This window comes from Pinus tabuliformis, chromosome 3_2 (genome assembly GCF_031772625.1).
Source record: "Pinus tabuliformis cultivar Carrire ecotype Pingquan chromosome 3_2, CPIR1, whole genome shotgun sequence".
NCBI classification, from domain to species: domain Eukaryota; kingdom Viridiplantae; phylum Streptophyta; class Pinopsida; order Pinales; family Pinaceae; genus Pinus; species Pinus tabuliformis.
In genome coordinates this window covers 429,834,301-429,848,909 of record NC_142302.1, presented here as the reverse complement: position 1 = coordinate 429,848,909, position 14,609 = coordinate 429,834,301, and the positions used below count along the sequence as shown (strand labels likewise).

General features: G+C 38.5%; 1 protein-coding gene across 3 annotated transcripts in view; it reads left to right on the top strand.

Annotated features, from left to right (window-relative positions):
* Positions 1-14,144, top strand: part of LOC149181162 (Pseudouridine synthase family protein) — a 294,463-nt gene extending 280,319 nt beyond the window's left edge. For all 3 annotated transcript variants that reach the window (XM_089416472.1, XM_089416474.1, XM_089416473.1), the window contains 2 exons: positions 13,047-13,107; positions 13,498-14,144. In XM_089416472.1, coding sequence (XP_089272598.1) covers positions 13,047-13,107; positions 13,498-13,631 — 195 coding nt within the window. In that variant the 3' untranslated portion in view covers positions 13,632-14,144. The remainder of the gene's footprint in view (positions 1-13,046; positions 13,108-13,497) is intronic.
* Positions 14,145-14,609: the final 465 nt, after the last annotated feature.

Here is a 14,609-nt window from a genome sequence, read left to right as displayed (position 1 = left end):
AATTCACTAGCTTATCATACATAGCCTTGGAAGTCTTCAAGTTTGCAACGAATGGAACAAGAGAATCCTTAATTGATTCAACTATGATCCTTTGAGCTCTTACTTCCCCTTTCTTGTACTTTTCTAGTTCTTGTGTCTTATCTTTCTCAGGTTCAGTAATTTCCCCAATAACATATCCCATTACTTCTTGTTTTGTGAGTATCAAGTCAATTCTTTTCTTCCATGCTAGATAGTTCGCAGGCCCAATGAGCTTATTGCTCTCCTTGCAAAAAGAACCCATATGACTTGAAGATTCAGACATAGTGTAATAATATAATACTTACTTGATAACCAAGATTCTTCTTGATGATGTCTCCAACCTTCTTGATTCTCTTAAGATGTTTGGAGAGTTCTTGATGATGTCCTTGAAAGATGTTCCCTAGGATTCCTCCACCAACAACTTCCAAGATTGATGTCTTGCAAATAGACTTCCTTTTTGCGAGATCAACACCCTCCTTGCGAGATTGATGTAGTCTTGATCTTCTTCAATGTAGAAACCCTAGATTAGAAGGGTGTTTAACCAATGAGTCTTTACCAAATCCCTTCAAGACAATTTTCCTTGTAGTCTTTTTCTTTCAGGCTTTTAGAGCTTCCTATCTTTTTATCAACAATTCTTTCTAGTGTCCTTCTAGCTACCTTCCTTGTTCACCTTAGCTCTGATACCATGTTAGAAAATGTAAATCAACAACTATTATATCTTATTTTCCTTAACCTTGATAGTGCTTGTGAATATTTAGTTATCTTCTTCTTTAGTTAGATCTTTCATCAAACAATATCAAGAACAATAACAATAACAAAAGGAGGACATAGATATAGGCTCTTAGCTAGGCAAAACCCCTCTAATGGGAAAATCCAAAAAAATTTCTCTTCGTAGAATTTGCTTCAGATGAGATACAAAGACCCAATCCCTAGACCAAGTCCTTCTCCCAGTACCAAGTTGGCCCTTTCTCAAGTCCTTTCTTTATTCTGCACCAAACTGCTACACCCTGCAACTTTGACTTGCCAGCTACAACACTGCTACTCAACCTGCAACTTCGACCCAACAACTTCGTCCTTGTAACTTCTTGGAAACCCTAATATAGCCTCCTTCTGAGACCTACTTAGAGCAAGACAACTCTCCCAAGGTCAATGAGGTCAAGATAAGGGTTTTCCCTCTAAGTTACCAGAAAACGGATACGGGAACGGATACGGGTACGGGGTTTGAAACGGATACGGCAAATTTTCAAAAAATCTGGATACGATACGGCAGGAAACGACACATAATATATATATATATATATATATATATATATATATATATATATATATATATATATATATATTAAAAATAAAAAATTCATATTACCATTCATATTTCAGAATCTAGATTATCTGTATCATCTATGATCTATCATGATTCATGATTCATCATCATCAATTCAAGTTTCAACATATGCCATATTGAAGCAACGTTTTCAGTGTTCACTCTCCAAAGAGGCAGAGATTACCTTCTCATATCAAGCCAAGGGTTCCTTTTTTGCTGCCTAAATATATCTTGTTATCTGGGCCGAGTTTACCTCTTATTACTTGCTAGTCGAGTTTGCTGCTTTGTGGGCTGAGTTCTGCCATTTTAAATGGGCTGAGTTTTGTCCTTTTGAGGACCCAGTTCCAGTCTATTTTTGAAGTTCAAGATGCTACTAAAAAGGGGGTTTAGTCCCGTCTTGTTGTGCCATTCAAGCTGCCCAAGACCTCTGTTATTGGTGGCTGAGGATTTGTTTGGAAGAACTGTGGGTAATATTTGATATCAGTCTTGCGTCTTTTGAATCTATCTTGTGCTAGACCAAAACAGTTCCAACAAAAACTTAAAAGCCAAGGGAGGCAGTCTTGCTTGTGTCTGCCTGTATCATGTCAACTATGTTCCAACTTCCAAGATGAAGATAATGCCAAATGGCAAAACCTCTGATTCTTTGTCCTTTTATGATATAATGGAATGAAGCCATGGAATCCTTTGATTCCAGCATTGTTAATCCAGGTTTGCCTGTGTATTTATTATTAAAACAAAATGAACTATTTCCCTCTTCATGGATGTTTGAGCCATTTCAGAGCATTGCTGCACTGATCTCAAAATTTAAAAATTTGAAATAACCTTTAAGATATCTGGGGTGCTTTCATAGCTCTTCTTCCCATTTCAGTGACCAGTCCATTAAAATCTTCAGAGGGCCATTTCATAAACTACTTTCAGATCATGTTCTTGTACTGTACAGTATCCTATCTTAATAACAGATTTTTAAAACTACAAGCGTTTCCAATTTCTGGGTCTAACAGACCAAAGCTCATTCTCGATAATTCATGTGCCTTTTAAGTTTTTACATAGTACTTTCCAATTTTCACGTCTAAAAGACCAAAGCACATCCTTAACAATTCCTGTCCTTTATTGCATAGCAGTTCACGATTTGCTGAAACGTATTGGTTTTTTTAAAACGGGAGGGTTTTTTCAGGAAAACGCCTGAAAAACGGCTAGAAAAAAAACAAAACGTTTCCAAATCACCCAAAACGTTTTTTGGCCGTTTTTTTGCCGTTTCTGGGGTGGATACGTATCCAAAACGTAAAACGGCATTTTGGCCCTTCAGGCAGCCGTTTCTGGTATCCTAGTTTTCCCTCTTCTAGCTACTAGATTCTGCACTTCTTCCCATTGCAACTCAGACCTGCAACTTTGGCCTGGTTTTGCAAACCCATAAACACTAGAATTTCACGTGTGAGAGAGATAGAGCCCAAAAACAAGAAATTTCGTCCTTCCAACTTCCTCTGGACCTTCACACTCCTTTTTCTGCCCTTCCCAACTACATATCGAACTATTTCTTGTAGATCGTACTTGTGAGTGAGTGTGTCACAAATGAAGTCGAACTGCTCCTTTATATTGTCTTCTCAAGGGGTCAAATTCCCTCCTTTAGGTGGACTTATACTCTTGGAGATTCTAGGACTTTCTAGACTCAAAAATATTTTTTTTTACAATTACAAATTGCCCAGAAGGGTCTTATAAACATGATGTTGGCTCTATTGACTCGTGACGATAAATCCTGAGACCTAACAAACCATAGAAGCATGAAGAACATGCTTTTACTTAGAAGACCATCAATAATGAGCGTGAAACCCATGCTTTAATAATAATAGTTTTCTTTCTTCTTTTCTTGTTTGTTACATAGGACATATTGAAATGAGCACAACAATTATGAAGCCCGAAACTACTTACATTTCTCAACACCCAAAACATTAAGTAAAATCACATGATTACAAAATGGTTAAAGTACTTGCTGACAGATGGTCCACCTTCTTTCAAGAAGGAATGTCGGATGGGAGTAAGAAATCTGACTAGAGCAATATGTGGACGATCTATGGTGTCATTTCATGTGCTGATCAATAGCGCTGCTGGCTAGCTAGCTGCCCACAAAGGATAATTTTTCTTCCTATGGGGTACCCACTTTTTGTGGGTAGCAGGGAAAAATCAGTTTGTTTTGAGAGGGGGTAGGGGTAAATGGGTGTGGTTCTACTTCTTATAATACCCTGATACCTGTTTTGAGGAATCCAAGAACTCCCTAGTGTTAATACTCTCCTTTAAAACTTATTCTCGGGATTAGATTCTTCTTAGCTATACATCGTGAGTTGCAGAGTATTATTGTAATGTCAGAGCATTTCCATCAATGAAAGCACGCATGAACACTGATTTGAATTAGGGTTATTACCATGATTTGTTAGCCCTCTGCGAGCAAGGCTCACTTGAACAGTTCAATTGTATGCACCGTGTTCTTGTTTTCCATTTACATTCCTTAGCTGCATATATTGCAATTCCTCTTCTGGCATTCTACGATCATGTGGGTGGTTGAGGAATAGTCACTTGTTTAGTTACAGTTGTTCATTCCATAGTTGTACTTACTGTTTGATTCTTTTGCCAACATACCATGATCATTTGGTTGGCTAAAGAGTTGTTATATTGATTATGTCAAGTGGACTTTAGATGTGGTTCTTGTTTCCAGTAGCATAAATTTCCTTTTTAGAATGATATGGTTTACTTTCAGTAGTGTGATTTGTTTTTAGTAGATTTAATTAGTTTAGTTGCATGAATAGCTCCACAGCATTCTCACACACTGCAACAACACAAACTATTGTATGGAAGCTTGCCACCATCTCTTGTACAGCTGTATTAGGAAGACTTTTGTCAAGGTTTGTTGCCTAGAAATTTGACTTTATTTATTGCTATTTTTGTAGTCTCAAAAATTCCTATTGTGATTTTGGGCTATATTATTGTAGAACAATTTATATTATGAAAAAAGCTTGTGAATCTGACTTAGAGTTTTGAGAACACATGGGCCACCTGGACGTTGGAATTAGAAAGCTGTGAATAAGCTCTTCTCATTTATGGAAGAACGAGGCAGGGAGTTGAAATATGGCTTGTTGAAAAGGTTGCTGATATAATAATAGCTTCTTTTATGTATTGTATGAAATCTTGCCAGCTAAATCACCTGACACGGGGATTCGGGATTCATAGGATACAAGGATTCGAGTGTCAGATTCGGACACGTTGACCCCCGGAATAGGGCACGTAGGATTTGTTATATATATCTATATATCTATATCTATATATATATATATATATATATATTAAAAATTAGATATTTCTTACACAGATTCTCATTAATGATACAAATTCATTGATTTCAAACATAGATCTTCATCTAGATGTTAGTTTTACTATTTACAAAGTAAGTTAGTAACATTATAGCATGCATAGTACATACAAAATTCAAATATCTACATAAACCCTCACAAACCTCATAAACCCTCAAAAACTTCATAAACCTCATAAACCCTCACAAACCTCATAAACCCTCATAAACCTCATAAACCTCATAAACCCTCACTTTTTTGGGATTCGAATCCCAAAATCGGGACACGAAGTGTCCTAACAGGACATGACCGAGATTCGATGGTGTCTTGTTAGGACACGTGGTGTCCCATTTTAGGATTCGAATTCCCATCGAATCGTGTCGGATTCGTGGGATTCGGACACGTGGCCTGTTTTGGACGAATCCGGTTTCATAGCTTGCGAGCCATTTTTGCGCTGCATGGATTTTCTAAGAGAAGGGAATGATTATCACGTGTACAACTTGTGTTAGGAAGACTTTTGTCAAGGTTAGCTGCCTAGAAATTTGACTTAATTCATCTTTATTTTGCAGTCTCAAAAATGTTTTCTGTGATTTTAGGCTAGGTTGAGTTCTATTACCCTCCTTTTTATCTTCTTTTCCCTCCACAGTTTCTTTATGGATACAATCGTAGAACAATTTATATCATGTAGAAAGCTTGTAATCTGAATTAGAATTTTGAGAACACGTTGATGACTTGGATGTTTGGTAATTTTTGAGTTAACATGTTCTCTGCTTAGGTCAATTACTTCATTAATCCATATTAGCCCAATTATCGATCCATTTCATTTCCATTAGCAATCATATTAAAGTAACTGATGAAAGAACATCAAACATAAATGCAGAAGACAAGCCAAGACAAGAGAACACAAGGCTCAAGCCATGGAAAAACCCCAAGATGGGTAAAACCCTTGATCAATTCTCCTTATTATTAATATCAAATGCTCAGCAGAGAGAGTACAATAAAGTCAAGATTGACTTGCCAAATTGACGATAAATGGATGGCCCAAAATTGCAATTCTGAAGCAGACTAATTTGCAGCTGGAGTCAACCTGTTGTAGGTTAGGGTTGCTTACAGTCCACTGCTGTCTCACCTAACAGCTCCAAAACATCATCTTTCAACTGCGGCTCTTCAAGGAAAACAAGGTGCTGCCCTTCGCTGGCCCTTAGAGCTGGTCTATGACCAAATTAGGTCCCTCGTTCACTTTATCTTGTAGGAATTTACAGGGTAAGTTCCTCAGAAAGAACACCAAAAGGACAATGCTCACAACTAGATCACAGATCAATACACCAGTATTTTTGACGTGGTTAAAACCCTCAAAGAGGGAAACAGTCCACGGCCTGCGCCAACGTGGCTACTACAGGCAATTTATTAATCAAAGAATGAAAATTCACATAAGCTTCTCTCATGCACGGATTACCCGAACAATGACCCTCCATGCGCTTTAAATAGAACTCATGGACCAATCGGGTGTCAAGCCACGGATCAAGTGTCGGTAATACCGAGGAGAGAGTGAACCGTCGGATCACTACATATCGTGACCGTCGGATTGTAAGTTACAAAATGTACAACGGTAAAGAAACACACTTTACCTAACTCTATACCTAACTCTATACTAGACCAAGTTGAACTTAACTATTTCCTATGTGTCGGAATATCCTAACATCCCCCCTTAAGAACAACTTGGGATAGGATTGAAGGATTTACAAATATGACACAATAGGAGAAGGAAGGAGGCACTAGAGCCTATCCCCCCTTAGTGACAACTTCCTGAACTCCAAGCATATATCGAAGTTTAGTGAAATTCGCCTCTGTGAGAGCCTTTGTGAAGATGTCTGCAACCTGATCATCTGTTGAACAATATTGCACTTCAAGAACATGGTCATGAATGAGCTTTCTGATGAAGTGCATGTGTAGTTCAATGTGTTTGCTGCGCTGATGCTGGACTGGATCTTTGCATAGCTGAATGGCACTTTGATTATCACACCAAAGTGTGGTTGGATGCTGCTGCTCAAAGCCAAACTCTGATAGGCTCTGACGAAGCCACAAGGCTTCCTTACTAGCTTCCACGGCACCACGATACTCTGCTTCTGCTGACGAAAGAGAAATGGCAACCTGTTTCTTACATGCCCATGTAATAGGTCCTGAACCAAGAGTGAAGACATAACCGGCAGTAGACTTCCGATCATCAGGGTCACCAGCCCAATCAGAATCAGTGAAACCAACTAATAAAGGAGCTGCTTTGGCATTGTAATGAATCCCAAACTGTACAGTACCTCGAACATAACGAAGTATTCTTTTAGCTGCTTTCCAATGACTTTCACGGGGGTTTTGCATAAAACGAGCAACAAGGCCAACAACAAAGGAAAGGTCAGGACGAGTATGGGTTAAATACAAGAGTTTTCCTACAAGTTGACGGTATAAGGTAGCATCAACTTCAGGAGAAGTACAAGAGACTGAAAGTTTGACTCCAGACTGAAAGGGAGAAGGGGCTGGCTTACAGTCTTCCATGTGAAAATGACGAAGAATATCACAAGCATACTTGGACTGGGAAAGGGAAATACCCTCCTTGGATTGCAAGACTTGAAGACCGAGAAAATAGTGTAAGTGTCCTAAGTCTGTCATTTCAAATTTCTTTTTAAGGCTGGACTTCACATGGTTTATGAGGTTGGGATCACTACCAGTAAGAATAAGATCATCAACATAAAGAACAAGGATGATAAGAGTGTTGCCCACTTTCTTGGTGTAGACAGTATTGTCAGAATAACACCTAGAAAAGCCAGATTCTAAAAGAAAGCTATCCATTTTGGCATACCAAGCCCGAGGAGCTTGCTTGAGACCATAAAGGGATTTCTTAAGTCGACATACAAGGCTGGAGTCTGTTTGGATGAAGCCAATGGGTTGTTCCATATAGATTTCTTCATGCAAGTCCCCATGCAAGAAGGCAGATTTAACATCCATCTGATGGACTTCCCATTTTAAAGAGGCAGCAAGGGAAAGAACAAGGCGGATAGAGTTCATTTTGGCAACAGAGGAGAAGGTTTCAGTGTAGTCAATGCCTTCAACCTGTGAAAAGCCCTTAGCAACAAGACGAGCTTTATGTTTATCAACTTTCCCATCTGGTCCATACTTGGTTCTGTAAACCCATTTACATCTAACAAGTTTGCGTCCCTTTGGTAGAGGAACAAGATCCCATGTATCATTTGTCAACAATGAATGATATTCTTCATTCATAGCTACTTCCAATGGATAGCCTACATGGTATCGGAGCTATTTGAGGGCCGCGTCTGTTGGTGATCCAAATCTGAAGCCGGTAGAACTGCATCCGACTGCCGTTTCCTAGATCTGCTGTTTCTGACTGCTTTCGGGCCGAGAGGACTGCTCTGTTGTGTTCGGAGCATCTGTTCCAGTGAGGAACCCCTTTCGTTTCACGCGAAAAGGTTTCCGGTAGCCCAGTCTGCGTCATTTTTAAGATCTGGAGGTATACAGTCTTTATTTGTAGTTTACTGTTATTTTCTCTCTGCTTATTTCGGTTTCGGTTTATTTAGCTTTTTTTTTAACCGGATCTATACCTTTCATTTCTGCGTATGCTCTTTGCCCTGCGACTCTGTGCGATCTGGGCAAATCAGAAACAGAAAGGAAGGATTTTTCTCATGCGTATGCTCTTTTCCCTGCACCTTAGTGTGATCTCGGAAAATCAGAAACATTGGGAAAAATATTTAGTTTTTCGGCTAAAGCTAACTTTGAGCTGCAAGGTTCATTTTTTAAAATATCTAGTTTTTTTGGCTAAAGCTAACTTCGAGCCATAAGGTTCGTTTTCTTTACATGTCCGTGTTGGGTTTTGTGTTTTGTGTTTTGTAGGGAAAAAGAGCTTTCTCAAGGCAAGCACGCAAACCAAGGCCCCCCCCCTCTCTCTCTCTCTCTCAATTTTTTTTTATAGATCAATTGGTTCAAAGCTATTTTAAGAGAGTAGAGGTCTTGAGTTCAAGTTTCCATTTTGTGGGGGCGGACTTTTTCATTTCCGCACATTCGCGCACTTTGCCGGCAACTTCAACAATTTTTTTTTCAAAAAGCCATAACTTCTTCATCCGGAAGCCTTTTTCAGAGCCGTTTTTTTAAAACAGCATAATTTTTCGAGATCTATCCATTGGAACACTTACTTTCAGCATCTTCAGCTTTAGTTTTTTTAAAAAAATGGAAAGTCCATGCCAAGTCATTCTTGACAGCACTAACTACTTCCAATGGATAGCCTACATGGAAGATTTACTTAGAAGTAAAGGTCTCTACAGAATAGCCACAGGCCAAGAGAAGAAACCAAAAGATGAAGACAAGGCTGCAAAATGGGAAAATAGACAAGATCAAGCACGTGGTTTGATAGGGATGTCTATTTCTCCTGATCTTAGATTCCATATTGCAGAACTTGAGACTCCTCATGAAGCATTGGAACAAATCACTAAAGTTTTTGGGATTAAAAATGAAATTAGAGCCCATCAACTTGAAAATGAGTTGCTTACATTGGATCCTAATAATTTTTCTTGCATTGAAGATTTCTTGTCCAAATTCAAGACCCTTAGATATCTCTTGGAAGGTGTTAAGGTTAAGAAAGAAGATAGTAACCTTATTTATTCCATCCTTACTAAGTTGGGACCAGCCTACTCTGTATTTGTTTCCACCTTCCATTCTACAAGGGAAGCTTTCATTTGTCAATGAAAAGACTACAAGGCCCCTTCCTTTGACTCTTTTTGTGATTCTTTAATAAGAGAACAAGAAAAACTCTTACACCTTGGTCTTCTTAATCTTGGAAACTCTTCCAAGAAAGCGTTAGCCGCCCAGCAGCAACCAAATTCAAAGAATCCTAAGAAGTCATATCCTAAAAAGAATGGTCCTAAACCAAACAAGGGTCTTAAGCAAACTCACCCTCAAAATGAAAGATCATTTCAGCAAAATGATAAGACCAATAAAAACAAATGGAAGAAGACTGATAGACATTGTAACTTTTGTAATCGAGATGGCCACTTAGAATCTAAATGCTTTAAGAAGATGGAAGCCTTGGAAGCCGCAATGAAGAAACATAACATCCATGTGGAGCATACTTCAACTTCAACTTCAGGAATGGCACTTTTTGCATGTCGTTGTCAATCATCTCAGTCTGGTTATGCATTAAATGTATCTTCTTCTTCTCATTCTCATGAGTGGCTCATTGATTCTGGAGCCTCTTATCACATGGCCAAAAACCAAGCCATGTTTTCTTCTTTAAATGATTGTAACACCAAAAATATATATGTTGGTGATGATAGATCTCTTAATGTTGTAGGGACTGGAACTGTTCATCTAGACAATGGTCAGTTTAATGATGTATTATGTGTTCCAACCTTATCCTGCAACCTTCTATCTGTATATCAGATAACTCATTCAGGTGAAGGTAAAATTGTTGAATTTTCACCTCATGATGTTGTAATCAAGGATCTAAGAGATCCTAAACAGATTCTAGCTACTGGTATTGCTGATGATTCCACAAGGTTGTATAAGTTTCACAACTTTGGGTCATCAAATCTTCCCTCAGTATTTGTTGCTCATAATGATGAAGTGAGCAAACTTTGGCATGAGCGATTTGGTCACTTGAACTATCGCTCCCTTCAGCATCTATGTAAAGAAAATATGGTGACAGGTCTTCCTATGGTATCTTGCAGAGATGGTGTTTGTTCCGGATGTGTACTCGGAAAACATCATCGGGACAGTTTTGACAAACGTGCCTCTTGGCACGCCTCAGCCCCTTTACAACTTGTGCACAGTGATTTATGTGGTCCACTTCCTGTTGCTTCATTCTCTGGCTGCAAGTATTTCTTAACTTTCATTGATGATTTCTCCAGACGCACTTGGGTATACTTCTTAAAACTCAAGAGCGAAGTATTTAACACTTTTTTGGCCTTCTTAATACAGGGTAAGTTCCTCAGAAAGAACACCAAAAGGACACCGCTCACAACCAGATCACAGATCAATACACCAGTATTTTTGACGTGGTTAAAACCCTCAAAGAGGGAAACAGTCCACGGCCTGCGCCAACGTGGCTACTACAGGCAATTTATTAATCAAAGAATGAAAATTTACATAAGCTTCTCTCATGCACGGATTACCCGAACAATGACCCTCCATGCGCTTTAAATAGAACTCACGGACCAATCGGGTGTCAAGCCACGGATCAAGTGTCGGTAATACCGAGGAGAGAGTGAACCGTCAGATCACTACATATCGTGACCGTCAGATTGTAAGTTACAAAATGTACAACGGTAAAGAAACACACTTTACCTAACTCTATACCTAACTCTATACTAGACCAAGTTGAACTTAACTATTTCCTATGTGTCGGAATATCCTAACATATCTAGGCTGGAACAAATCTGCCGCCCATCCTGAAGAACAGTCCTCCGAAAGGCTGCGGCCTTCCTCCCTTAGCCTCCTATCCAACATGCAGCTGTTCTAAGTCCTAACCCAAGTTGAGGTCTCACAGCTCCCTCCAATCTGAAGCACTAGGGCTTGGACCTCTCTGCAATCTCTTGGACAGGCCTGCGGCTCCTTGTAGGCTGCTTCAAACATGAAATTTGGACCCTACAATAAAACAGAACTTGCAGCCCAATAAAATGAGGAAGAACCCTCTCCAACCATGCACAAATAGCCCTCAAACAAGCCTTCACCTACTCGGCCCTGCTGCTGGATGCCTGCGGCCCTCAACAGTCCTAAAGGGAACCCAAAAAATTCTTCTAACCCTTGGTTGAGTAGCTCCTCTCCTGTGGACAAGTTCAGAAATGATTTCTTGTGATAAGATGCACTTTGGATGTGTCAAATGAGGTTGGAGGACACGTCTATATATACAAATTAGTGAGGGTCAAGAGACATGTCGTTTAGGCTTTATGAACCTACATGGATGTGAGGCTGACCTTGACAATTTGCATATGAGAGGGCATAAATTCAAAAATACATTTCTCCTTATCCAAATTTGATGATCTTTAGGTTGATTTTGGTCCTCTCGAAAAGAGGAATTCAATCCAATAATATTATAATTATCTCCATCCAAATGAGCTGTCCAAAGTGGAAGTTGGCCCTAGTTGCCAATTTTAACAATGTTGGAATCACAAAGCTGTGAATACGCTCTTTTCTTTTATGGAAGAGTGAGGTAGGGAGTTGACATATGGCTTGCTGGCAAAATGAGAGCACCAGTGTATGAGGTGATACATAGACTGATGCTTGACAACTTTCATGATGCTAGAATCATTAGACTTTATAGTTTTGCATGACCTATGGGGAGCACCAGTATATGAGGTGATACATACACTGATGTTTGACAACTTTCATGATGCTAGAATCATTAGACTTTTTAGTTTTGCATGACATATGGGTATTTTGATCGCTTTTGGAATGACTTGGCACAAAATGGAATCTCAGTTTTCTTGATCTTGTATATCTATTCCACTGTTGATATATCGGCAATATTCGAAAATATCGCGATATTTTCGGCAAAACGATATATCGCCGAGAAAATATCGCGATATTTTCTGTTTTGAAAATATCTTGATATTTCCAAAATATCGGCAAAATATTGGCTATGTTTAAAATTTTGAAAAAAATATTTTTTATGCTTGCCGATATTTGCCGATATTTTGCTGATATTTTCGCAGATATTGCCAATAAGATGTTTTCTGAACCCTTGCCGATATTTTGCCGATACCGATATTTTCAATACTAATCTATTCCATTTGGTGCTATGTAGAACTATCCTACATTGCTTATTGTACTGTAGCAACTAGGCATATATTTGTAATATATTAGAATTGAGCGTAACTAAATTTATCTTTATATAATGGCTGCCATTCAATAGGCATGTCAAAAGGAGTTCGTATAGTTTGCATCAAGTTTAAGAACCTTCCCCTGATTTAAAGGGCCTTCATTTTAGGGTTTGAAAGTAATGCACATAACTAGATGCATTCAATTGTTAAAAAGTTCGTGTCATTGTTGTGAAAACGAGTTCTAAGTATTATTCAGGAGTTAGGAGAAAAGCTTTCATGTACTTGCTACTTTGGACAACCTTGTAGTCCTGCCATATATAGAGATTTCATTTCAAGTGATATTAATTCATAGCGGATGTGTTATCAAAGATAATCTCGGAGATAGTAAACTACATATGCGATTGTGGCATTTTGGTCAAAGTGGTAAAAGAAAAATTGAAGAGAATAAAATGAAGAAGATGATCATCGGTGTAGGTGATTCTCTATATCTCGTTGAGAGATTGTATCTTGTTATATATCATGCTGACACAGTCCTGTAATGTATCTCAGGTGCGGTTACTTGTTGGTACCTTGAAGGGTGTCGGAGCTGGAAAACTGTCTGTTTATGATGGTTTGTATTCTCATTCCTTCCTCTGTATGTCTAATTGTTCAAGGGGCAAGCAGTTTCTACCATTTGTAGATGATGTTTGTCTTTTAGTATATCATTGTCAAAAACAGCTCTTGGGATAGCATTTATAGTATATAGTATATACAGTTATCTTTTGATTATGCATCTAATATTTAGAATTCTTTGGCAATTCATCCAGTCGTTGTAAAATATGTGGAAGAGGACATGTGATAACTTAGTAAATCTTACAGTACATCGTTTACAAATGAAGCATATGTCCTATGAGTTTCTCTTACTTTAATTGGTTTGTGGGGGTTTTAGTGTCTGCATCTCCAATTGGTCAATCCTGATGCCCTTATCGAGAACTCAAGCTTGTGCTTTTATTGCATGCAGTTGAAAGAATCCTTAAAGCACGGACAATAACAGTAGCACCACCTATGGCCCCTGCCTGTGGTCTGTATCTTGCAGCAGTTAAGTATGACTTCAGTCATAACGATGTGAACCAGATGGAGGATGATGGCGAGTAACAGAAATGAACCTTTGTTCTTTTGTTCAGTGCCCATTCCATATTGGATTTATGCAAAATATTCTATGATTTAGATGCCTTCATGGACCGATTCATTTTGGGTCATTGTCATTGAGAGCCCCTACTAAGAGCATGGTCTTTACCTTCAATAGTAGCGATATAGGGATGCATCTTGTAGGGTTCATGAGGATTTTGCTATTGATGCCTTCTGAATTCATGGAAGTTTCTAGGTTGAAAGCTTCTTGATGCAGTTTATGCCTTTGCAATTAGCATGACACCCTAAGAATTCATGCATGTAGACTCTTTGTGCTATAGGGCTAGAAGTTGGGTTTTGTATAGATTGGTAGTCCCAAGCACACGAGGGACTGATTTATGGTGTAGACAAGAAGCTAAATATTATGAGTTGAATGAGAGGCACTATAATACTTTCGATGTCACAATTTATAACGTGGAGAAAATTTTCAAAATTATTAGAGCACAAAGTTGCTGTAGAACACAATTCTTTGATGGATCATACGACTAGTGAAAGCATCTTTTATGTCTTCCTTGAACCAAAGTTTTCATGTGTCTCGATTGTGAAATTGAACAAAAGCTATTTACCAACCATGGTAAATAGCATTATGTTCACAGCCTTGCATTTCTCCCCTTTTTAGATTGATTGGAAGACCCATAGACAAAATAGTTCAATGGAAACAAAATACCTATAGGCCTAATAAGGTTTGTGTTGTGATTAATTTTCTGATGATGTTTTTGGCAGTTATTTTATGAAATGGTTTTAGGTATGATAAAAACACAAAGCAATCTTGTTAGATCATAGTTACCATGTATCTAGCCTTTATATACAGATATGCAACCGATTACAAGCATGACCATGCTTGGTTGTATATATGGAAATATAGTCAATGAATCTTGGAGCATATCTTGAGTGTATTTCATCCATATTTTGTCAGTATCTGGCTATATTAAGGTTGTATGCTTC